The sequence below is a fragment of the Penicillium riverlandense genome, assembly GCF_028828495.1.
Source record: "Penicillium riverlandense strain IBT 135883 chromosome Unknown utg000001l_segment0_segment0, whole genome shotgun sequence".
NCBI classification, from domain to species: Eukaryota; Fungi; Ascomycota; class Eurotiomycetes; order Eurotiales; family Aspergillaceae; genus Penicillium; species Penicillium riverlandense.
Window position 1 is genome coordinate 1024957 of NW_026643194.1, and position 23868 is coordinate 1048824.

The following is a 23868-nucleotide window of genomic DNA, read 5'->3' on the forward strand; positions in this document are numbered from 1 at the left end:
GAAGTAGAAAGACTTACATCAGAAGAACCATACTGAAATAGTAATTGAAATTGGTTAGTATGCTTAGGAGATGGGCTATTTAGTATACAGGCAACTTGAAAGCGTTCAGGTCGTACAGCCAGGTGTCAACAGACTGCTGGTCGTGGACGCACTGAGGATTTTGAGCCCTGTTGGATGACCACTTTGGGCGAAGAGGCCAGGCGCAGATGTCCTGTTTCTTGCCAGCATTCTCGCCCTGGATTATAGTTCCCTCCAGTGTCGTTGGGGCGTTACCTTTCTCAACCCAGTCAATCAACACCTCCAGATTGGTCTGGGGGAATGGTCCATTAGGCTGGGCCACATTCGGTGAGCAATGAGCGGCACCCTGAACCAGGAAAAATTTGTACCACTCGCCGAGCTTTTCGTAACTATCACTCTCACCGAGATCAGGGTACATGACGTTGCGAACTGACTCGTAGTAGCGCACCGACGAGGCAGAAGGAATCGAATCATCCTGCTCCCCGTGAAAATGAAGGACCTTCGCACCTGCCTCTTGGAGGTCGGTGAGGTCGGGCCAAGTAGTCTGCAGGGTGTCCTCATACTTCCACCAGGCTTGGTAGATCCATTCCTTCAAGGTGTCGGCCGTGACTCCATCCAGGGACGGAAGGTTGTCCAGCTCGACGAGCTGAAGGAACATAGTGACAAACTCGCCGCCAAGCGAGCTAACATCGAGTTCCCATTCACCAGTTTTGGGGTTGTATTGCGTTGCTGAATCGTCAATGTAAGCTCCAGGCTGGTAGGAGAAATACATTCTGCGACCCTTAGAGTCGTGTGGCCCATTGAGGGTGTTCTTCATCACATCCACGGCCTTTTGAGACACCTTGCCCTTTTGAGGAGGAATAGATACGAAAAAAGGGAAACCACCACCCGGACCATACTCGACATTGATGGTAAAGTTTGCGGGGCAGCTGTATGACTCGCCAACAATGCTGTCGAGGTCAAAGTGCATCTTGCATAGGTCGGAGCGGCCGACAACCCCATCCTTTTTGCCATCGAGGCCATCACAGGCGGCAATCGTTTCGTTCATGATCTTAGAGTATTCACAGGACGAGGGGTAGTAGTCCAGGTTTTTCTGCTGGAGTCCAGCCCAAAGATGCTGGACTTGCTGGAAGGCATATCGGAAAGCAGGGGCACCCACAATATATCCGTCAAACTGGTCTGGATATCTTTGAAGTTGGCTCATTCCCTCACGGCCGCCCTCAGAGCAGCCTTGATAATAGGAATACAGCTTGGTATCCGAAGTCTTGTAGAAAAGTTGGGTGAGCTCTTTGCCCAGAACTGTCATCTCATGTATTCCCTCGTATCCAAACATGAAAAGAGCGTCGTAGTTGATGGTGCCATTCTCTTTCAAGATCACATTCGAGACTTGGGTCTCGAGGCTTCCAAATCCACCATCCGTCAGGCCAGCGACGGCGCCATACATGACTCCTCCAGGGAGAGAACCAGAGGTAGTGGTACCAGAATTGATGGCATAGCCACCTCCTCCAGTTGCAAGGAAACGATTGGCAAATTTTGATGGGGGTGGAAGCCAGTAGTTGACAAGCACTCGGTCATTTCGCCCGGAGTGGGTGTAGGCAAAGGTGACATTGCAGAAATCAATCGTCGCGTCAGGGTAGAAGTTGGCGCTGGCAATCTTTACATTCGTGAAGGGCTGCGCAGTGACCGAGCTGGAGTCAACAGCAATGCCGGAGATAAAATCATCGGCTGGAAGTGATTTCTTCACGTAGGAGACAGTGCAAACGTCGTCCAAAGAGGTAGTTGCTTGAGCAATTGAGGCACTCCCCAAGAGGGCAGCAGCCCACAAGCCAGCACCCATGTTTGAGAGCTTAGAAAAAGATCGATATAGGATAAAGTGAAAGTAAAGGCGCGTTTATGTAGTATCAGGGGCCGGCGCAACTTCGGTATAGATAACTCCCTCCCCCCCAGTCACATCTCCACACTCCCCACACTTTCCCACCCTGCGTCTAAGAAGTGCGCATGTAGTATTTACCGGAGACGCGTCAAGATTGCCTGTTAAGGAGATTACTGCCACTTTAGTTGTGTCCAGGAGTCCACGCTAATCTAGAGGGAGATTCTCAGACCGACCCCGACCTAGGCTAGCGGAAAAGAACTCTTCCACAAGGGCTCGAGCTTGGCCTTCCGCTACACCGATCCTCCCAACGACTCAACCAGACTAAAGAAGCTCTCTACTAAATAGGTTGTCTATGCTTGGATCCCTTTTGGCAGACGGCTAAGAGCTGGGCCTCGATTAAGCATTCCTAACGAGCCCTAGCCAGTCGCTTCATCAGGCTGCATCTGAAAAGTCCGGGGTTCCCCACACACACTCTATCTTTTTGCTTTGTCCTTCTTGATTCCAACCCACTGCTATTTCTGTTCTTTTTATAATGCTGTGGATGACATAAAAACGTGATTTTTAACTGAATGCCTGGCGGTGTCGGAAAGCCCAAGAAGGGTGTGCCGCCATCTACACTTCAGAAGCGACGACTTGGCACCTAACGTCCGGAGATAAAGTTCATAATTTATTGCTGATTTCGTTCTTCATACCTGTAAATGACTTGGATAAATGACCGTCAATCAAATCTTTTCAATATTCACGCGACATATCTATACTTCCTCGCACGGACCACAAACATTGCGTTCCCCATGATTCGGATTGACAAAAGCCGGAAATATATTCTTGGCATTGGTCATGGCCCGAAGGGAATCTTGACAGCCTATTGGTGGGTGGTATTGCCCTGAGGGTGTCAACACAGTTCTAGAGCTGGCGGAGACATCTACCTTACTTCACTTCATTCAATGCTCGCTTTCGGGGGATTGACTGCTCAGTGGAGACGCATGTGGAGCAGTGGACTGTATTGAACTGGGTTTCTTTTTTACATGTCCCAGTGGGAAGACACCTGACAGGCTATGCGCATTTTGTTCTGGATGCTGATGGATGGATGTCCCCTTGCCGACTTGACGGAATACATTGAGAAAGCAGTTCCAGAAGTGAAGAGCGCCCGTGTATATTGCTGTTTGTTATGTTATGTCATCGTGAAATTTATAGTCGATGCAGCTGCCTATTATCACGGTGCTATGTATTCCGCGGGCTGGAGTAAAACATTTACGCGCATGAGTTTCCGTCTAATGTGCACAGCTTGTGATTATGTTTCTTCGTGATTAGAACCGAGTTGATTTCGAATGTTCATGCAGAAGAGCTAGCCTACAACAAAGCAGACTGGGCGAGAGGGGAGTAGCATCACCCATCAGAAAAAGCAATGCGCATAATTTCCAAAGCGTGCTGCAAAGGCCATGACATCACCTGTCAATTTTAAGGTTAGTGTACCTTGTGCCCTGAAAAGTGGCGACGAACGGGGTTCGGGAGGTATTATTAGGCCGGACCAGGTGGGCCCGCCTCTGGTTTCTCGCGATCGACTCCAAGTTTGGTGTAACCGGTTTGTTAAACGGCGCTAAGATGCGAAGCCGCCCGAAGGATCTGCAGATCTTACATGAATGATGATAGGAGGGTTTTTGCTTGTTAGGGGTCTCCGATGGATGAGAGAAATTATGTTTGCTGATGAAGTCATCATTATTCATTTTGGGTGTCTGTTCATGTGCAATAGACTCGATTTCTTGTTTTTGAATCTATTTTACTTTCACACGGCTACAGTCGCGCTGCAGGTCGCCTACTAGTACTCTACTAGACAATTCTATGACTCACTTTAACATGTTCGGTTGATTGAATTCTAGGTTTAAAAGAACTTAGCTTTGTGCGATTGATCTCAAGAGCAGAAATCGTTGGCATGTGAAGATGAAAAATGAGAGCTTTGCATGAACCTTGCCCGAAAGGGTAAAGGGTCGTTCAGCCCTAAGTACTTCCGAGGCTCGCATGTGAGATCGGCGGTTATCACTCACTATCAGCATTCAATTTGGATTCTTTTCCACGCACCAAGACCAAGGCAAAAGAAATAATAAATATAAATCTATGAAAATAATGAAAATGCAATAATCTATATCTATGTCAAGTACAAGAAATCCCAATTAATAAATGTGTTGAGTGACGAAAGAATTGTTGCGCAACGCAGATCGTCCGAGGTATCCACACATCCGATAGTTCAGAGCTTGAGCCGAGAAAATACTGATCGGGTTAAGTCTCCCGGGATCTGCGTCGAATCCTTCCCTGCCGTCTCCGAGCTCCCGACTCTGCGCGATTCAATGACGTGAAAGGGTCCTGATTTTTTCGGTTCCTCGTGCTAATGTAAAGGAGAGACTTTGGTTGTATATAAGGCCTGCCCTACCCACTGTGGATCTGGTTGTTCGCATCATTCTACAAGACAAGACACTCACTTGTCCTTCTTCATCTTGCTACACACACCTCATTACATAGCAACAACAACAACAAACATCGTCAAGATGCTCCGCTGGGTCTACCCCGTTCGAATCGTCCAAACCCTGCTCGCTCTAGCAGTAGTCGGGCTCACAGCATACGGTTCGTCTCCCTCCCTCCCCTATACTCACTCCCCTATACAGCCCAACCCAGCCAACCAGCTCAACCAAACCACCAACTAACTTACCCCCGTTTTATAGTAATCGCCTCTCTCCACGACTCATGGTCCTTCTCCAAAACAGTGGACTACATGCTCTTCGCCGGCTGCTGGACCGGCTTCGTCGCAGTCCCCTACCTCGAAGCCGCGCCGCTATTTTTCCCGCGCGTGTCGCACGAACTCGTGATTCCCTTCGTTGAGATCGTCACCTCCATGATCTGGTTCGCCGGATTTATCGCGCTGGGCGTATTGATTCCCTCGCCGAGCGAGTGTGTGTTTGAGACTTGTCATGCGCTGCAGGCTGTTGTTGTTCTTTCTTCGGTTCAGTGGTGAGTTTTGAATTCCTTTATTATTTCTTGCCGTAGGGGCTCGTTTAGGGAGGTCGTTTGGCTAATCGGATACCGGAATAGGGCCCTCTTCGCTGTGACGAATGTCTATGCTGTTCTCGATCTCGTGAACTCGCGACGCAAGAATACTCACCAGAATACCGCTGATGCTGAGGCGCCACCTGTCTCCGAGGTGAATGCTGAGCAGCCTGTTGCTTAGGCTTTTGGCCTCTTAGTGCATGTACCTGCTGAAGGATCTTGCTGCTTTCGACTCGATATACCGATATACACTTCTTAATAATGTTAATGGTTAATGATCCCTAAAAAGTGCTGTGGCCTTGCTATGCGATTGGTATAGGATTTACAACTTATTAATGGATGTGAGTATTGTTAATATGATATCTGATACATCATGCATGGACGCAACGGATGAAAATACTAGAGCAATTTCAACACAAATGGGCGACAAAAAGTGACTGCAATTAGATCGCTCCGCTAAACAGACTCTTTTTCAATCGAAGAGCAATAGATCAACCGAGGTAATAAAGACTAATATCGATGCACAAAATCCATTCATTTGAACCATCCGAGTTCATCGCGTACTTTGGTCGACAAACATCACTCATATAGCTGTGGTAGAGGCCCGGCATATCGTCAATCCCGTCACATATGTCCCTGCGGAGGAGCTTATGGTCATGGTCCTGGGACGCGGCAGACACCTGCGCAGAGAGAAAAAGAGCTATCAGAGCAAATGATCCATGCAGTCATAATGGCAGCAGTCACAATAGTAGCAGATGGTAAACTCTCAGATTGCAAGGCTGTCGTTCGTTTTGGCCCCAAGACAGCGCGTCACGAGAGGCTCAACTGGGCACGGCCATTGGGCTGGCGCTAGTCCCAGGCGGGTTGGCTGAGGACTTGGCTAGGTTAGCATTACCTGCGATCTACTTACATTTTGGGATTGCCTAATACAATGTCGTACCCACTACTTTGGGGTAGTTTTGCATGTTTTCTTCCGTGATGCTGTAGGAAGGAACATAACTTAATGGGTACCCGGGTGGGCGACAACCTTGCGTTTCAGGGGACAAACCCCTCAGCGAAATTAGATGCGACAATGTAGGCCGTATATCTGCAGCCTGCGGCCTCAAGGATTTTAGTGATGATCAATACGAGAACGATATTTCCTGCGGCGAGGATCAACATAATCCGCTCACAATCACCCTCACATCATCGACCCGCACATTATGTAGAACCCATTTTGGACAACACATCGGAAAAACATCAACATTGACTGTACAATAATCTCAATTTCATTAAGAACACGCCTAGACAAAGAAAGCAGACCGCCGCCCATCCAAACGCTTTTCCCAGAAGAAAATAAAAGAGAATAAAGATCACACGACTCATAAGAGAAGATCCCGCACACTCATCCCCCTACTACTCCGATGATCCTCCATCATCTTGTCCTGACTCTGGCTCGAAGTCGAAAGCACCGTGCTCCCAGAGAAGCGATCACTAATCGAATCGGCCGTGCCTCTCCGGTCCCGCGTCAACATCAGCAACGCCGCGGATGCCTCATGGTCAATATCCATATTTGACGTTTGTGTCGGACCCAATGCCGGGCTCGGGAGCACGGATGGTGCATCTGGCAGAGCCGGCGCCGAGGGGACACTCGTGCGAGGGGAGAAGGATGGCGATGTGTCGTAGAACTGGCCCGATGGCGGGGCCAGTTCGGGAGATGCAGATACAGATGCGGAGGCGGAGAAAGAGTAGACAGAGGGAGCTGAGTGGTGGTAGAAGGTGGTATGCTGCATCGAGTCTGCATTGGCTTCGCCAGCGAACTCGGGGGAGGTCGGCGAGGGAGGCGTGGCAGACTTGTCTGCTGACTTGAGATCCTGGATACATTGTTCCAGGTAATTGACGTAGTCAATGCTTGCCTGTACGGTGGTGAGCATATGGGATAACCAGCAAGGATCTAAAGCGACACGATGGGCAATACATACCTGAAGAATAGCCAGCTTGTGCATCTCCTGTCCCCGACACGCGGGAATCATATCCTTCAGCGTGCCAAACTCCTCATTCATCTTCGACCGCCGCCGGCGCTCGATCAGGCTGTGTGCCGTTTTGCGGGCGATCTTGCGACCCGCCGCGCTGGTGGTACTCGGCTGCTTCTTTTTGGAAGTAGTCGAGCCATTAGTAGCCGGGGCGTCAGATGGCGCCTGGGCTGCTGCCACCTTTCCATTCTCCTTTTTGTTCACTGGAGACTTGGATGATGATGACGATGATGTCGGGGCCGCCTTGGGTTTCATCTGAATGATCTTGCGAGTGCGAGTTGGGGGTGGCGGTAGATCCAGGTCCTCGAGGGGACGCTTGGGAGGATGATTGTTGCGCCCACGAGCCACGAGATCCGGGGACGCCGGCGAGGCAGGGATATAAGTGGGGTCTGATCGCGAGGACCGACGACTACTGGCGGCGTCCAGGGCCGCGGGCGGCAGGACCAGGACGTCGGTGGCATCGCAGGGCTGGTCTTTGATGGTGAATTCGCCGGACATGGCTGGAGTGGGAGGGAGACGGGACGACATTCTTGACATGTTGGGAGAGAGGAGGGGAGGAGAAGAACAGGTTACTCTATTTAACAGGAACGAATGGTATACATGTGGTCGCGTGCCTGGATACAAGGTGTGCTCCTACACTGGCCCCTGATTGGCCAGGGACAGAGTGTGGTCGGAGCGGCGCATGGTATTGGATTAGATAAGATGCCTGAGGCTGCCATGGTGGATCACGGGTTATGATTGGCGGCAATGCTTCTTGCATCGCACGTACTCCTGCCCGCTAGAGGGACGGGGTCAGTCGTGAACGGGGGGTCAGTCGCGAACGAGAGCGGGCGGGCTCTTACCAGAACACTTTGTCCGCAGGCCCGGCCACGACGCACGTCTCGACCGCCAGGGTACATAATTCCCGGCATTGCATCACATCCTCAACATTGGCGTCGTGGCGGTGGGGTTCCGTGCTGTTCTTGCCATGCCCGTGGGTCGTGGTCATGGGCGACCCCGGATGATTGGTAGTCGTGCCGTTATGGGCGCTGGTGGTTGCGTTGGTCCCGTTGGAGGAAACGTGCACGGGCAGGCGGATCCCGTGGTACGGACCTGAGCGATGGGGCATGGCGACCACGGTGGGGGCCAGGGCGGCCAGGCACACGATCAACCGGTACACATGTAATTGCATCCTGGGAGAATAGTATGGGACGAATGATGGCAGAACTGCTCCGGATCCGCCATTGCTTTTTATTTTATAGGTTCCATGACGCGGAGCTGGGGGTCACTGGAAGTATACAGCAACTGTCACGGCCGATCCAGCATTCCACATTCCAGAGAGACGTGTGAGCCGCTGCCACCAAAGTCTTGTTGGCAAGAGCCTCCTTAGTAATTGCATACGACACACTGAGACAAGATGCATTGTTGGAGCCTGCCGGAACGGGAGTGTTGATATCTCAAGAGTACATTCCATTCATGTCGGCATGAATGATAGATACTCGTGCTTTGACTTTCTTACTTATATGTTCCCTCCCTTACTTAATGATGGATATTTCTCCATCCTAATGATCTTCTCTGGAGAACGCGCACCATATATATTCTGTAGTCTATCTCGGTGTATCGACATGCCCAGTCCATCTTCTAATGCCCAAGAACGAAGCACATAGACCTATATTCAACCCCACCAAAATATACCCTACCCAAACAATTTCTGCAGAATAATCTGCCCAAACGTCGTCTCTGCAGGCGAACCATGCATCCTCAGAATCCGATTCCCAGCGCGCCGACTCAGCCACAAGCCATGATCACTCGAGCTCTCCTCATCACCCTCAACACGGTGCCGACTCCTTCGATCAACAACACACATACCCCGCGTCCACTGACCCTGCGTCTCGACCCGGATATCCTCAGGCGAGGAGTCCGACGCCACCCAGTGCGGATCCTCGGCTGTCAGCGCGTACCACACGCACACGGGGTCATGCAGACTCAGCTGTGCGTCATCGCCGACATGCCCGGGGTGCAGGCGCTCCAGGGTGCGGAAGGTGTGCCCCATAAAGGCGGAGACCCATTCGGCGAGCGGGGAGCCGGCGTCGACGAGTGGGGAGACCGTCTTCCGGAACGCGCCGCGCGAGAGGTTGTGACGCAGCGTGATGTCCAGTGGGAAGAGTCGTAGCGTCAGTGGTCGGCTTAGGTTCTTGGGGTAGGGCGGGAGGCGCACGCTGGTCGTTGGCGGGAGAGTCGTCTGTGGGTTTGGTGAGGTTAGAGCGAAGACTCGTGCTGCGGCGACGGCGTCGGCGTAGGTGTTGAATTCGCCCATTGGCGTGACCTAGTGCAGAGCATTGTCAGTGTTTGTTGCGTATCTATTATTTGGGAGGGGATGGACTGACATTGCCGGGCACGTTCACCGTACCACCCATGACAACCACTTCCTTCACGCGCAGGAAGGTCTCGGGGTCCTGCGCTGCCGCCAGTGCTAGATTCGTGAGGGGGCCGACGGCAACGAGCGTGACCGTGTCGGGTTCATTGTCGCGCAACGCGCGCAGAATCTCCTCGTGTGCGGGCTTTTTCGACGGGATGAACATGTGTTCGTCAATGGCACCGCCGGTCTGGACAGCTTCGATCCCATCGTCTCTGGTAATGGGATCAAACAGATGTTCCCAGGCTTGAGCGGGGGTTAAGTGCGGATGCTGCGGTAGACGGTCAGTTGATTTAATTTGTAGATTCCAGCAGGAACACATACACTGGCATGGATACCCCCGAGCCCGTCCGTTCCATCTGTCGGAAGAATGTTAGAAAAAAACCCGTGGTGCTACATATCCATGGCCATTACATACGGAAGTAATCCGCCAGCATCTTCTGGTCTTCAAGGGGGTCCTCTGCGCCCACCGCGACGGTGGGCTTGAAGGCCCGCAGGGCGCCAAAGCCCTCAGGCTGCCCTTTGTCGCGGCGCCACTGCATCTCGCGCTCAAGAATATGGAACATAGAAACGACATTGCGGAGGCAGCTGGATGTAGTCAGCTACTGTTCATCAAATGCAGATGGTGCAACTTACTTCCGCACTTCGATGTTGCCAAACGTCAGCGAGATGAGCAGCACCTCAACCTCCTCTGGGCTGGCGGACAGGGCCAGCAGGAGGGCGAGGATGTCATCGATGCCCTAATATCTGTCGTTAGTACAGACATCGTGAAAGGATCGTCGGTCATACACACCGGATCGGTATCAATGATAATCTTCTTCTTCGCCATGGCGTTGTTGACAGGTGTATGATGAAAGTGGGTGAGTGAATCGGTTATCGTTGTTATCGGCTGGCTAGCTCCACTTCGCCAAATGTCACGCTGTTCCTGACCGAGCACCCACTGAACTAACACCCACCACACCTAGTAGGCCCTGGAGACCGTGCATCGGGGTCGGCACGGCCTTCCGGCCCCTCGTGGCATTGGCCACTGCAAGGGATGGGGAGAAAAAGTCAATGCCCCTGCCGGATTGTCGCGCACGTCCTAGGATATGATGATAGAAACGGAGAAATACACAGTTTAGCGCGAAGAAAGCGGAGAGCTGTAACTAACTAACGAGACGTGGCCTGTTCGTGGCCGGAGTTTCGCATAATTATTACTTCTAGGCAGCTGTCATTCACTACCTCGTTGGATATCACTAACTATATGGAGTGCTAGTCGGGCGATCCTGATCTCTAGGGATCACCTAGGTCTCGTATTACCAGGGTATGGCCATAGCTAAGCATTCCCAGGGATCTGGCCCACGCTGGCCAGTAGGCACAATTAGCGACGAGGCAACTGAGACCGCCATCGTGGCAGGTAGCGAGGAACTAGTGCTGAGGCCTGGTCCCAAGGGTGGTGAGTTGAGGTGCAGTGTTCCAGGCCATACACGTACGATACCGTAACTAAACACCCCTTTGGATCCTCGTGTCCTTTTCTCATCTCCTTTCCCCATCTTCATTTGTTCCTCTCCTTTGATCTTTGTTCCTTTCCTTTCCTTTCGCTTTCTCTCCTGCGCCAGGGCCTACCGTGTCCATGCTCGAGTGACCTTTTTGCTTGTTCTTCCTTCCTCCCTCTCTGAGCGCAATTCCCCACCACCTTCGGACAAGAAGAATTGCCGCAACACCTCCATCATCGACTCTCGCTGCGAGCCAACCGACTCCCCCAACCAACAATCCCCCAATCAGTTCCTCCGCCTCCGCCCTTTCAGTCTCCATGCTGGCCTGAGTGCGCTCTACATCGCCTAGCATACTCCCCGTTTCCTTTGTACGAATCCGAATACGTTTCCTCAATCACCACCATTCACTTCTCCAATCGACGGAGACCCTCCCGACGAACTCCCTTTTCACAACCGGTCTAGCTTTCTTCCCTAGAGTATGTGCTACGATTTACCATCCACCCACGAGCGATAATGGTACTGACTGATGAGTGCACAGCTCAACGACCATGAACCCCTACATCAGTTGGGCAATCCTGCTGGTTGTGGCTGGCGGCCTGGGCTGGTATTACACGAATGGCTCCCAACCCAAAGCCAAGGCCGCCATGAAGGCCGCCGTGGAGAAAACCGAGGCCACGGTGGCGCCCAAGAAACAAAAGCGCAGCAAGCCCAAGCCTGCCCCGGAAGCGGCCAAGAAGCCCGTGGTGAAGACCGTGGTGTCGCCTCCAACCACCGAGGATGAGAAGCCGGACGAGGATATTGACCAGAAGGAGATGGCGCGACGCCTGGCCGGCATCAAGAACGGCACCTCCCAGACGGCCGCCAAAGGCGAAAAGAAGAAGAAGACCAAGAAGGCCGCCGCCGTTCCGCTTGAGAGCAATGCCTCGTCCACCACCGGCGCCGATGCAGACGACGATCTGTCTCCTGCGGTCTCGCCCGTGGTGAACGCCGTGCCTGCGGCTGGATACGTGTCCGATATGCTGGAGGCCCCTGCCCCCGGAGCGTCTGTGCTCCGGGTCACGGGCAACGTGGAGAGCGAGCCCAAGAAGCAGAGGGCGCAGACCTTTAAGCAGGTGGAGACCAAGAAGCAGCGCCAGAACCGCCTGAAGAACGAGGCGCGGAAGCAGCAGGTCCAGGAGGCCGAGGAGCAGCGCCGGAAGCTGCTTGAGAAGCAGATGCACTCGGCCCGGGAGTCCGAGCGCCAGACCGCTGCTCGGTCAACTCCGCCCCCCAGCAACGCTTGGCAGACTAAGGAGGTCAACGCCTCGCGCCCCGCCGTCGCCTCCGCCCCCGTCGAGCTCCTGGACACTTTCGACCCTGCCCCTGCGGCGCCGGCCCCGAAGAAGTGGTCCCTGGGCCTGCCCTCGGAGGAGGAGCAGATGCGCATGCTGGGAGCCAACGATGCCGAGGACGAGTGGACCACGGTCTCTAAGAAGCAGCCCAAGAAGAAGGGCGGCAAGGCCGAGGAGAGCGTGAGCGACACATCGGAGAGCCAGCCCACCCCTGCGGCTCCCATGCCCGTTGAACCACGCGTCACGGTGAAGCCCACCTACCTGCCCGACATCCTGCAGTCGAGTGAGAAGGGCCACCCCTTGGACTCGGACTGGGCCGCATGAAGTGGAGGAGGCATTTTGGACTTTTTTCTTCTCTCTCCCGTCTATATGCCGTTTTCTCCTTCACCTTTGACTTGTATTTACTACCTCCTTGATTTGGCTTTGGGCGTTTTTTCGGGGTGTCCCATAATACCAGCACGCTCCCCTCCGCCGCGGGCGGGGCCTGGGCCGGGTTGATCATAGCGTATTGTCTGTTGACTCTTGGTGAATCCTCCCTCGCTCGGCTTTGCGGGAGAAGCAGGGGGGCAAAAAGCGTGGAGGGACTGTTTTGTATGTTGAGACTGTGTATCACAATGACACTGGGCTACTATTCAACTGTCTGTTCGATCCTAACACCTCAATCCCCGCCCCCAGGATGGTGTTGTATAGAATGTCGTCACTATGCCCAATGCGGTTAGCGTCGAGTTCCTAACATCGTGGCCTGAAAAGGCGTCTTGTACACAATTTGGACTCCACCCTGTATTTACTCCTCCAAAAACTCCATCTCATACCACTTGCTCTCTCTTCCACCTCTTTACCTCCCCATACCCCTTCCTCGACCACTCCCCCGCCATGGCCCAAATCCGCGGCACTGCGGGCTACAACCTCGGCCACCAGAACCCGTTTGGCGGGCCCGGTAGCGCCGATGCCACCAGCGACCCCAGCCCGCTGGATGCGATCCGTGAGCAGACGAGCAAGATTGAGGACTGGCTAGATATGATGGCGGACCCGGTCAAGCCGTATGTTGTTTCCCTGGGTGTTCTCGCGAGGGCACGACCAGCTCCCAAACAAAGCCCAAAACAAGGGATCGAGGGTATGCGTTGACTGACACGGTGTTCAATTTGCTCCCTCCAGGTACCTGCCCGCCATCGGCCGTTTCCTGATCGTGGTCACCTTCATCGAGGACTCGCTGCGCATTCTCACGCAATGGAGCGACCAGCTACTCTACCTTAATGATTACCGGAAGAGTAAGACGCCCTGGTGACCGTCGGACAAAGAGTGTCCCAACCGCCCTTACCAACCCCCGAACTAACATCCAATGCCCTGTCTACAGTTCCCTGGGGAATCACACACCTCTTCCTCATCGTCAACGTCATCGCCATGGCCGTCTGTTCGACGCTGGTGATTGCCCGCAAACACACCGAGTATGCTGTAGCCGGCCTGCTGGGTGTGGTGATCACACAGGGACTGGGCTACGGCCTGATCTTCGACCTGAACTTCTTCCTGCGCAACCTGAGCGTCATCGGCGGTCTGCTCATGGTGATCTCGGACTCGTGGGTGCGCAAGAAGTTCGTCCCCGCCGGCCTGCCTCAGCTCGATGAGAAGGACCGCAAGATGTACGTCCAGTTCGCTGGCCGCGTGCTGCTCATTTTCCTGTTTGTGGGCTTTGTCTTCTCGGGCGAGTGGAGCTTCTGGCGTGTGATTGTTAGCCTGTTTGGATTCGTGGCTTGCATCATGGTCGTCGTTGGCTTCAAGGCGAAGTGGAGTGCTATAATTTTGGTTGTGCTTCTGAGTGTGTTCAATGTCTTTGTGAACAACTTCTGGACGGTATGTTTCTTGTCTCATCGTGTCCCTTGTACCCTCAAACTAACAACTGTGTCTGTCCAGCTCCACCCCCACCACCCGAACAAGGACTTTACCAAGTACGACTTCTTCCAGATCCTGTCCATCGTGTAAGTCTCACCTGTTCCGTTGAGCCTCCTATTCTAACATATCGCAGCGGCGGTCTTTTGCTCCTGGTCAACATGGGCCCCGGCCAGCTCAGCATGGACGAGAAGAAGAAGGTCTATTAGGAGGACAAAAATGCAGAGGACATGGAGGGGGAAAAACACGAAATCTGAATGATCTGAATGTCTCTTCTATATATCTCATGGCAAATTGCATCCGTCCGACAAACTGAGCGGGGAGGGAGGGCAAATCGGTGGAAGAAAGGAAGAGAAGACACGATTTATTGGAAAGAACGACAACCCAACTCGCTCTTTGCCTTGTTGGGCAGTGAGAATCTATATCAAAAACATATCCCGCCCCCTACTCCTTCAACCATGTGCGCCCTTGGGAAATATGAGAGGTGGTCGTGTGTTCGGCGCTCGTTTTATTTTGTTGGCTTGTCAGAGGGAGATCAGGAGAGAGAGTAGCGAGATATTTACTTTTTTGAAATCAACAGCCCCAAGGGAATTTATATGATATCTTGCATTGGTTTTCCTCATGTGTCTGGTAGTGAAATCGCTTTATGTTGTTTCCCCCTTCTCTGCAACTAGGACCCGGGCAACATCGTCTGCGATGTTGTAATCCATGACTTTGCGAATTTGGCCAGTCATCAGACTGGGGAAAAATCCTATACCGATTGTGTCAGTATTATCTGGGGAGAGATCTCGAAGGACATTCTTACCCATCACTTTCATGATAGCGTACATCGTGTATTCTCTGAACACACTCATATCCCGCTTATTGCTCTGCATTTTCTGGGCAGCTTTCAAGATAGCTGTGACACGCGGTTCACGCAGGCCCATATATTTGGCCGCGGCTGCTTTGATAGCGCGCTTTTGATCTGCCAGACTCATGGATTCTTGAGTTTGGCCTGCCTCTCCGAGGTAATGAGCCAACAAAAGGGCAAACGCTTCAACATCTTCCAAAGCCTGCGAGGCGCCCTGTCCAGAAGTCGACGGCAGGGCATGAGCTGCATCACCCACTAGAACAACCCCGTCACGTTCCCATGTCGGGAGCGGAGGTGAAGTCCACGTCGCATACATGTTCGTCACGTGAAGCGACCCCAGAATCTTCCGAACAACGGGGTCTTTCCAGTGTGCATGTCTCTCCTGCAGCTGGCGGTTCACAGCGGCCATGTCAAGTGTATCGCGGTCGGGACATTCTTCAATCTCGTAGGTTGACCACCAGGCGAGGGAGTCGCCTGGTTCGGAGACGTGATACGGTGAGTCTCGATTCTTTTCCGAAGCTGCGCTCTCGGAGAAGAAATATCCGAAGAACCCATTGCCGCCGTGTATGAAGTTCATAGAGCCTTTCTCGACAAGACCTTTCACTTCGGCAGAGGGGATGAATCCTCCAATCCCGACAAGACCCCTATACAACCAGGTGATCAGCCCAGCACTTCTTCCAGACCGTCCGCTATAATGCAAGCACTAAAGTAAATACTCACTCGTATTGAGGAGGATAAGGTTCTTCCTCGGCATCCGGAAACAAGGCCCGCTTGGCCGTACTTCGAATGCCATCCGCGCCAATGACCAGATCAGCCTCAACTGGTGGACTGCCATCGACAAAACGAATCACATTCCTCTTATCAGCATGAGAAACAACTTCGAGGATTTTCTTGTTAATAATCCGATCATCCGGGATACGTGTACGCAAGGCCTTCCAGAACGAATGGCGGCTGCACGCCACCATGTGCATCTTCTCGGGATCATCGCCACTCTCGTCATTGGGCGTTGGCTTCATGCACAGCAGCGTGGAGCCATTCTTGTTTTTTAGATTGGACGTCGATACCACGTAGCCGCCGCGTACAACATCCCGTAGGAGATCCTCATCCAGACGTCGGAGGACGTTGAGACCGTTCGGGGCGATGCCGAGGCCTCCGCCAACTATGAGAGTTGAAGAATGCGTGTTTCCCTCTCCCTCGTCGCGTTGATCTGCAGTGACATTCACATCTGTGCTGTATGCTTCGTAGATGGTAATCTCATGGTTTGCCTCCGAGTCCGAGGACGGAAGATGTTTGTGTAGCTCAAGGTACGCCGCGCATCCGGCGATGCCGGCACCAATTATAACAATCTTCATTGGGATATTGGTGTCTGAGTTTGAGGAATGTCAAACGGAATGACAGGAACGAAGGGAATGAACGATGAAAGAATTTGAACCGAAGGTATAAGTACTGGCTGGGTCGTATACTTCGCCGATCACGAGGACCCGCCTTTTTAGGCGCTAGTTCGCAAATCTAACCGGATACGGTTAGGTCTACTCATCCAATTGTTCTCCGTGGCCAATCACCTTATAACGCCTTCTTGCTGTACTCTCAAGGTGCTGATGCCCAGAGAACTTTTCTTTTTTTCTTTTCTTTCCATACGAAACGCAGTCCTTTTGCCCTTGGAAATTCAGGCATCATCAAAGATCTAGGCAGCAGTGTAAAATAAGTATTTGCCACGCATAGAGCTGGACTTGCAATGCGCCAGTGTTGCTTTCTTGATCTATGGCATTATCTCCAGTGACATGTACCAAAACTAGATCCTCATAATGTCTAAGGGGCCCTCGTACTCCAATTATGCAATTATTTTGTGACCTAAACCCTCTGCAAGAAGTTCAGGCTTGTGCAGACGAAGCACGTAGGCAGCTATATTCGCGAAGAGCTCGGTGGAGGTGGTTGAGGAGCTTGCTGATTGCTTATCCTGGGGGCTCTCTTCTCGCCCGGGTGGACTCCAGATACTGAGGATTTTGAATGGAAAGCCCACCATAATAGAGCCCCGACTAGAAGTCGGGTCAGGAATCGCCGAAATAAAAGCCTTTGCCGACAGGATCGAATGTGCATGTCGCTGGATGCGTTCTTCGTATAAGTATGCGGACGATGACACAAGGAATAGAAGGCGAAGGGCGATGATGTTTGCAGAATCATAGAGTGCAAACAGTGCAGCTGTAGGCATATCTGAGTGGGGGAGGATTGGAAAATAATGGGGATCAAGACAGCGACTCTCGGGATCTTCGCTGGTGGCCTCCATCCATCTCTCCGGGTTGGGTTCGCCAATATTGGCCATGGATATGCATCCTTTCCACCAAATGTGTAGCTGGGATATTAGCCCCAGCACTAAAGTTTTCAATCTTTGCCTTACGGCATCAGCCTTGTCGCCGTGGGCTTTGATCAGTTCATCCGCAACTGTCAAGCATGACAGCAAAGAGAAAAGAATGTCAACGAGATAGTCAAATGGCCCTTTTGGATGGAGTTCAAATGGAACCGATTTCCATTCGGGCGTAGAGAAGACATGGCCCTCATTTTTAACAAATGACGCAGCAAACTGAGGGTTAAAAGAAATGTCAACTTATTTTCAGAACTGATAAGACATCTTGACTTACGGTTAACAGCCGCAGGTGACGAAATAGCTGGTGTAGAAACCCATCTCGACAACTTTCTGGGCCTCCGGTCTCAAGCATCATAGACGCGCCCTGAACGTGCTGATACCAGGCTCCTTCTGATGTACCGGCTAAACTTTCAAAGTGGGTAAGCATTACAGCAGCACAAATCACATCCCCGGTGAACGGCGAGGCATTTTGTGATAAGACATCTTGAAGACCCTGTAGAGCCCTCATGTACCACTTGCATGCTTCTGTTCGAATTGCGACATCCTGCGCCAGGGTGCCATAAAAGAACATCGACCCGGCACGAATAGAGTGCTTCACAAGATCGGGAACCGGTGAGACGATGAACACAGAAAGTTTATCTAGCCATGTTGGAGATGGGCTGACTGAGACGGATGCCCTGAAGCCAAATGACTCGATGAAGTGGGAGACAAATAGCTGGTCGAAGATGTCGGCACGACCAGGCTGCTGAAGTGACAAAGGTGAAGGGCTTGGCGTTGGTGAAGTTGTTCCATGGCTACTTGGGCTGAGAATAGGCTCGCACTTCGAGTTCAGCGGCCTTCGCTTCGCGGAGGATCTGCTTAATGGTCGCTCTGGGAGAGCGTGCACAAAAAATGCACCCGTTCGAGCCCCAGGACAGCATAAGCCGGCCTTTTTGCATTGCAAGCACTCTGGGAATGACTCGTCACACTGGAGAAGATGTTAGATCACGCACTCAAGGCTCACGCTGGATGGCCAGACCTTGATCTTGCGCCGACGACACGTCGAGCAGCCCTTGCTTCGGCCTGAGACATTGACCATGGCCCCAAGTGGCACTCTACAGCACAGAAATAATTAACGCGTCTCACATTTACGCGTGAACTTGCTCGTGGGACAATTTGTGGTAGTAGGAGATAAAGTTGCATTTCTGCCTGAAGTCGATTCGCTCATAACGTAATCCCGCTAGCGACGCCACTCGAATGCCTTCGTAGATACATAGTCTTCTATTATTCAGTTCGAAAAGTCTAGGGGGATAGCTCAGTGGGGAAAGAGACAAAACTCAAGGCAAAAGAAAAATTCCGCCCTCATCATTGCCCCATAGTTTGCTCCAAGACCTTCCGTAATGTCGCCGTCAATGCCATGATCTTCACGACAGTCATGTTCTAGGTAGATTTTATTCAAGTGCATGAAAATGCTATCGCATTAGGCATTTATAGAGGCTAATTTCTATTTATAGTAGTGGCTGTTGCCATGTACAGACAAGAAATGTATTGAAATAAAGGACCTGGGGCGAGATGGGCAAAGAAGAGAGATAGACTAAACAGCCAAAGACGGGTGATGATAAAGGTGTTGAACCTTTATGTTACAAAACACATTGGGATCCCAATCTACACAGGAGATTTGTGGTACTGCTGCAAAGGTACGTTTGCAACGTCGGCCTTGATCTGCAATGCCACAAATCTGGAGAAGTATCTAGCATGTCCAATGGCACCGCCAGTATACCATATACCCGGACCTAGATATAGAGACATGGATGATTAGACAAATAGATCTGTGTGAGGTACTTGAGTAACTTACAATTCATTGGCTTCCATGCTCCGCGGATCTCACCCTCCTCGTCAACTCCGAAGAAATCTTCCAAACGGTCTGCGACATCATCCCCGACTATACTGGCTGCCGTAGTGCGCATATTGTCTTCGAAACCAGTGCAGAAAACTATAACGTCTGCATCTAGTTGGGATCCGTCACTAAATTCAAGCCCAGTGGGTGTGTAAGCGATGGGTGTCACGTTTGACTTCATTTTGATCTATCTAATCATTAGTGTTGTAGTAGTTACTTAGGGATAGGTGAGAGGGACATACAAGGCCAGCAGAAATCTTTGCAGAACATCCGACATCAAGATAATGGCCTCCCTGTCGGACAACGAGGAAATCGAAAGGGTCACAATATCGCCGTACTAAAAAGCCGGCACGCTCTAGGGCATCGAATCTTTCTTGGTCTTTGTCAACCTTAGCTCGAATATTTTTCATGGCAATCTGTCGAGTGACAGCAATAGGTAGGGAAAATTGGATTCTGTCCGCAGTCTCTGTCGGGATTTTGAGGTTGTAAATAGCTAGCCAAAATATCAGCTGTGACCAATGTTTGTAGCAAAAGCAAGGCTATTGCTTACCATCATGGCCGAGGTATTCAGCCGGAATGACATCTGTCTTACTTTTAGCGTAAGTCTACGAATATGTTAGCATGACAACCGTTTACCTGTAGCTTTTCGCTGCACCATAGTAACCAACTCCAGACCAGCATCAAGCATATCGCTCGCAACATCGTGGGCTAAGCAGATGCATCAGACTCTTTGGATAATTCACTCCTCGAGCGACTTACCTGTGTTGGCGGAGCCGATTACAACTCCTTTCTTTCCCTTCCATGCCTTGGGTGATTTATAGTCTACGGAATGCAGTACTTCTCCATGAAATAGTTTCTATACAAGCTTTTGTTAGTTCATATATCGATATAAATCGTGATTTTGAAGCTTACCCGGTTTGAAAGTGCTGGCATCTTTGGTATCTGACCAGAACCAGTGGCCAGAACAAGATGACGAGCACGGATGACAGATATATCAGGAGAGCCATTTTGTCTGGCATTTAGCACCCATGTGCTCTCTTTCTCATCCCGGGAAGCTGACTCGAGAGTGGTATTCAGCCATACATTCTGGAAATGTATTTTAGAATTATGGTCAACATATCGCTTTGCTCTGCTTAGGAAGACTTACAATTCCATACTGACTAACATATTTTTTATAGCCACGGGCAAGATCTTCCCGCGCAAGGAAACGAGGATCTTCTTCTGGAAAAGTACGTGAAAACGGGAGGTGGCCTTGGTGCCATCATCAGTTTTGCAGCAGTAATAATTCGGTACAGAAGATGTGATCGTACCGTATTCTCTTATCGTATGGACTGGAGGAGACAAAATTAGCCACCTATTCATGCTTCAAGCGAAAAGAATGGGAGAAATCACTCACGCCGTGCAGAGTCATATCGATTTATCCAGTTGTCACCGATATGATCATTCTGCTCGAGTATAACATATGACACTCCAAGTGCTTTAAGGCGACCGGCAACGCTTAGTCCTGCCATTCCTGCGCCGACTATCACGCAGTCGAATGTAGATAATTCTGGAATCTCCAAGCAGAGAGATTTAGGTATCGCAGATTCGGTTTCCGGCTCGGGTTCGAGAATATCACAGCTCGGATGAGCCTTGATCTGTTCTAGAACCGTGCTTAAAAGCCACACCTTCCAAATACCATCTCCTGTGGGAACAAGGCCGATGAATCCTGATCCTAGCACCTCTGGTATGCTACCTCTTGTTTCAAAAGTAAATCTTCCTTGAATCCAGGCGTGGTCAGGACCAACTCTCATAACTAGCGACGAGTCAGGGATAAAGCGAAAGTTCTGCGGATGATGTTTGTCCGCGAGCTCTTTCCACGCCGAGGACACAGTATCAGAGCCATAGAATGTCCTAGATGTGCCCGTGAGAGCCCAGAGATCTCTCCATAATGCCCCCTCTGTGAGAGACGTGGCATCTAAGGATTCGAGTTTCTCAATGGCTGAACGGACGGCAGAGGCATGGTCAACCTCGTCCAAGATGACGACCTCAGGGAGAGCGCCTTTCAAAGTTCCAAGAGGAACAGCTTGTTTTCGCTGAACATAAGAGCCCATTTTTGCGATCTTTTCGTTTTCCTTTTTTCTGGGTATCTCGAATGTTAATGAGAAAACTTCGCCGGGGGCCTCATTCGGGAAAGGAGAATGAGGGGCGCAAGTATACGCTCCCAATCTGAAGTACCGATGAGAGGGGAAGCCCATACCTCCTTAGATAATCATCACAAAAGATACTTAGTTGTCAACGGTGAAACTTGCCGTTCGGAGCTTCTTCACGATAGTACTCCATAGCTTAGATGTCACCAAAATTCTCCAAGGCATCGAATATCTCTTGTAACTTCCTTCAAAATAGGTTTAACCACTTCTATTTGTCTACATAATATGCGAGAATTCCAGATTTGATAATTTTTGTATTTATACTATGTATGGGTATCCCCCGCTTCGGTGGGAAGGATTATGATACAAGAAGAGAAAGGAAGGGTGGTGTGTAGGTATAGCAGAGGGAGGAAGCGAACCAAGGATCAAGCTGAACCGAAAAAAAGGAAATGAGAAAGAGGTGTCAAGAGCCAATGTGGCAAGGAGGGAGGGTGGAATCATCATAATTCCAAAAATCAAAGGAGGCAAAGTGCTTTGTCTGACCGTCATGCTCTAACTGCACTGAAGCAGTGAACTGAAATATTCCATTCTCTATCCTTTCGTCATGTCTGACCTTTTCTTGATGTACTGGGCCAGCCAGAGACAAACAACTCAGAGCTTGACGGAATAAGATTGGAAGGTTGTTGGGCAGGCAAATAGAAACCCCGGGGGAAAAAAAAGACAAAATGCTCGCTGCTCTTTTCGCTTGAAACGCCGAGTAGCCAAGAAACAAAACTCCAGCTTGGAGGTGAAGGCGAAAGAAAAAAGTCTAGGTGATGTGTCAGGCGAATAGGAGGTGGAAGGTGGGAGGTCTTAGTGAGAAGACCGGGAGAGTAGGCGCCGCGGAAAAGCCATCAAATATCCATGCTCCAGCGCCATGGGCGGATGCGTTCGAGTTGGCCGAGTTCGACGTCGTCGCGGGCATCATCGCTTATCTCCACCTGCAGCATATGGATCTTCTTGTTGTCTCGCTGTAATGTAGACAAAGTTTTGGAGATCTGCTGCCGCGGCAGTTTGCCGCTATCATCGGTGGCCTTGGAGTTTGGTCTGGTGTCAGGGGTATCCGGGTGATTCCATGAGACGGTAGGCGAGTGGCCGTCAGAGTTGGCCATGGAGAACATCGAGTCGGAGCGGTAATGAAGTGTGGTGTGATGGTCATCGTACAGGGCACTCTCGGATTTGAGGCGGGTCATGGATGGCCGACGGAGCAGATATGAGCCATCAAAAGCCCCATCACCGGCCTCGTTGCTGCTTCGCACCGCGCTCTTTTCGTTGGGGTCCACGTTCTCCTGGATCAGGCGAGGATAGCGTTTGTCATCGCCAATATTGTCACTGGCGGCCAAATTGAATCGTTCTTTTCCAGCCATGACGCGGGCAGTCGGTGGTGGTTGCAACATCCACCGGGTCTCAGCACGATTGCGCGGTCCGCTGACAATCGGCGGATGGAGGTCGTTAACAGGTGGCACACGGGCGATATAATATTTCGACGACTCGTTCGGATCCGCGCGCCCACGACCCGAGAACCCAATCGACGACCCTTGCACTTCCTGACCCCAAAGCGGCTCATCTTCCCGCTGATACCGCATCCAATTATTCCACCGCTCGCCCAGAGGATGCATCAAGCTTCCGCTCCTATCTTTCTTCGTCAACGAGTCCTGGTTTTCCTGGTCGGTATTCCAACTATCGGCGCGCCGAACATTATTGCGTTGCCCGCCTCGTCGAGCTGGGGGCCCGGGACCCAGGGCGATTTCATCTCGCCAGCCGTCATTCGTGCTGAAGGGCGTAGGCTGCGGGAAGGGGCGCGGCTGGTCGGAGACGAGGTGGGTATGGTGGTCGCTATATTTATCCTTTAGGCGCTGGGAGCGGGCAGCATCCTTCTTGCGTTTCCGGCGATCAAAGCTGCTGGCGCAGGGGGTGCAGGTGACATAGTAGAAGACGGCCGACTGCGCGCCGCGGTAGAACCACATGGCCACGCGCAGGGAGGCGGGAGGATTTTCAGAAAAATCAGACCGAGCTTACTGCCCACGAGGACGGCTGGGGACCCGGTATTGGTTCTGTGTTGTTCTGCAGCGATAATAAGGACCACATGAAGGGCTGGGGATGGCGCGGATAGGGGGGGCGGATGGACGCAGAGAGTGCAGAATGGGAGGTCGGCCAGCGACCTGGATGGTTCAAGGGGTGATCAGATTAGAGGGAGAAGGAAGGAGAGAGGGAAAAGGAAAAAAAGAGAAAGCGAGAGAGGGAGAGAGTGGGGAGTGTAAGAGAGAGAGAGAGACCACCAAGAGTGATGGCAGAGTGAGCGTAAGATGAAACTAGGAGGGGCCGGTACTTCCGATGGGGCTTAGTGGTCGTTGGGTAGAACAATGGCCTAACCTGGGATGTGACCTAGCGAAGAATGTGGCGGACCAGGACACTACCTATAACATCCTCGCTGGACCTATAATAATCATTATCATCATCATCATCATCATCTACGTGCTACATCCTAGATTACGTGTCTCCTGTTCGCTAACCCAAATAACTCAGCGTTGCCACCTCCGGCACGGGGTATCGGGCAACCACGACCGGGGGCCACGCCAGCATCCTAG

At 51.6% G+C, this 23868-nt stretch overlaps 10 protein-coding genes across 10 annotated transcripts; 3 read left to right on the forward strand and 7 right to left on the reverse strand.

Annotated features, from left to right (window-relative positions):
* Nucleotides 1-79: 79 nt before the first annotated feature.
* Nucleotides 80-1855, reverse strand: N7474_000425 (uncharacterized protein; the record flags this gene model as incomplete). The annotated part of the gene is made up of 1 exon (XM_057191840.1): nucleotides 80-1855. One exon carries the CDS (start codon nucleotides 1853-1855, stop codon nucleotides 80-82), a length of 1776 nt encoding a protein of 591 aa, XP_057056793.1.
* Nucleotides 1856-4431: 2576 nt separating this feature from the next.
* On the forward strand, nucleotides 4432-5108 carry N7474_000426 (MARVEL domain-containing protein; the record flags this gene model as incomplete). Its single annotated transcript, XM_057191841.1, has 3 exons — nucleotides 4432-4507; nucleotides 4606-4891; nucleotides 4973-5108. 3 exons carry the CDS (start codon nucleotides 4432-4434, stop codon nucleotides 5106-5108), a joined length of 498 nt encoding a protein of 165 aa, XP_057056794.1.
* Nucleotides 5109-6288: 1180 nt separating this feature from the next.
* Nucleotides 6289-7467, reverse strand: N7474_000427 (uncharacterized protein; the record flags this gene model as incomplete). The annotated part of the gene is made up of 1 exon (XM_057191842.1): nucleotides 6289-7467. The coding sequence occupies one exon, from the start codon at nucleotides 7465-7467 to the stop codon at nucleotides 6289-6291; it is 1179 nt and encodes a 392-aa protein (XP_057056795.1).
* A 310-nt stretch (nucleotides 7468-7777) lies between these two features.
* N7474_000428 (putative nucleoside hydrolase) lies at nucleotides 7778-10163 on the reverse strand (the record flags this gene model as incomplete). The annotated part of the gene is made up of 7 exons (XM_057191843.1): nucleotides 7778-8111; nucleotides 8619-9244; nucleotides 9306-9605; nucleotides 9659-9693; nucleotides 9753-9922; nucleotides 9971-10074; nucleotides 10128-10163. 7 exons carry the CDS (start codon nucleotides 10161-10163, stop codon nucleotides 7778-7780), a joined length of 1605 nt encoding a protein of 534 aa, XP_057056796.1.
* Nucleotides 10164-11357: 1194 nt separating this feature from the next.
* Nucleotides 11358-12464, forward strand: N7474_000429 (uncharacterized protein; the record flags this gene model as incomplete). The annotated part of the gene is made up of 1 exon (XM_057191844.1): nucleotides 11358-12464. One exon carries the CDS (start codon nucleotides 11358-11360, stop codon nucleotides 12462-12464), a length of 1107 nt encoding a protein of 368 aa, XP_057056797.1.
* A 549-nt stretch (nucleotides 12465-13013) lies between these two features.
* Nucleotides 13014-14233, forward strand: N7474_000430 (protein ERV29; the record flags this gene model as incomplete). Its single annotated transcript, XM_057191845.1, has 5 exons — nucleotides 13014-13180; nucleotides 13296-13408; nucleotides 13495-13988; nucleotides 14049-14113; nucleotides 14161-14233. The coding sequence occupies 5 exons, from the start codon at nucleotides 13014-13016 to the stop codon at nucleotides 14231-14233; spliced, it is 912 nt and encodes a 303-aa protein (XP_057056798.1).
* A 435-nt stretch (nucleotides 14234-14668) lies between these two features.
* N7474_000431 (FAD-dependent oxidoreductase) lies at nucleotides 14669-16226 on the reverse strand (the record flags this gene model as incomplete). The annotated part of the gene is made up of 2 exons (XM_057191846.1): nucleotides 14669-15518; nucleotides 15595-16226. The coding sequence occupies 2 exons, from the start codon at nucleotides 16224-16226 to the stop codon at nucleotides 14669-14671; spliced, it is 1482 nt and encodes a 493-aa protein (XP_057056799.1).
* Nucleotides 16227-16705: 479 nt separating this feature from the next.
* N7474_000432 (uncharacterized protein) lies at nucleotides 16706-17807 on the reverse strand (the record flags this gene model as incomplete). The annotated part of the gene is made up of 3 exons (XM_057191847.1): nucleotides 16706-17224; nucleotides 17270-17452; nucleotides 17511-17807. The coding sequence occupies 3 exons, from the start codon at nucleotides 17805-17807 to the stop codon at nucleotides 16706-16708; spliced, it is 999 nt and encodes a 332-aa protein (XP_057056800.1).
* Nucleotides 17808-18880: 1073 nt separating this feature from the next.
* On the reverse strand, nucleotides 18881-21205 carry N7474_000433 (flavin-containing monooxygenase; the record flags this gene model as incomplete). The annotated part of the gene is made up of 10 exons (XM_057191848.1): nucleotides 18881-19008; nucleotides 19071-19299; nucleotides 19355-19605; nucleotides 19663-19695; nucleotides 19749-19820; nucleotides 19872-19968; nucleotides 20025-20198; nucleotides 20260-20363; nucleotides 20423-20443; nucleotides 20509-21205. The coding sequence occupies 10 exons, from the start codon at nucleotides 21203-21205 to the stop codon at nucleotides 18881-18883; spliced, it is 1806 nt and encodes a 601-aa protein (XP_057056801.1).
* A 929-nt stretch (nucleotides 21206-22134) lies between these two features.
* N7474_000434 (uncharacterized protein) lies at nucleotides 22135-23247 on the reverse strand (the record flags this gene model as incomplete). The annotated part of the gene is made up of 1 exon (XM_057191849.1): nucleotides 22135-23247. One exon carries the CDS (start codon nucleotides 23245-23247, stop codon nucleotides 22135-22137), a length of 1113 nt encoding a protein of 370 aa, XP_057056802.1.
* Between the last annotated feature and the right edge of the window lie 621 nt (nucleotides 23248-23868).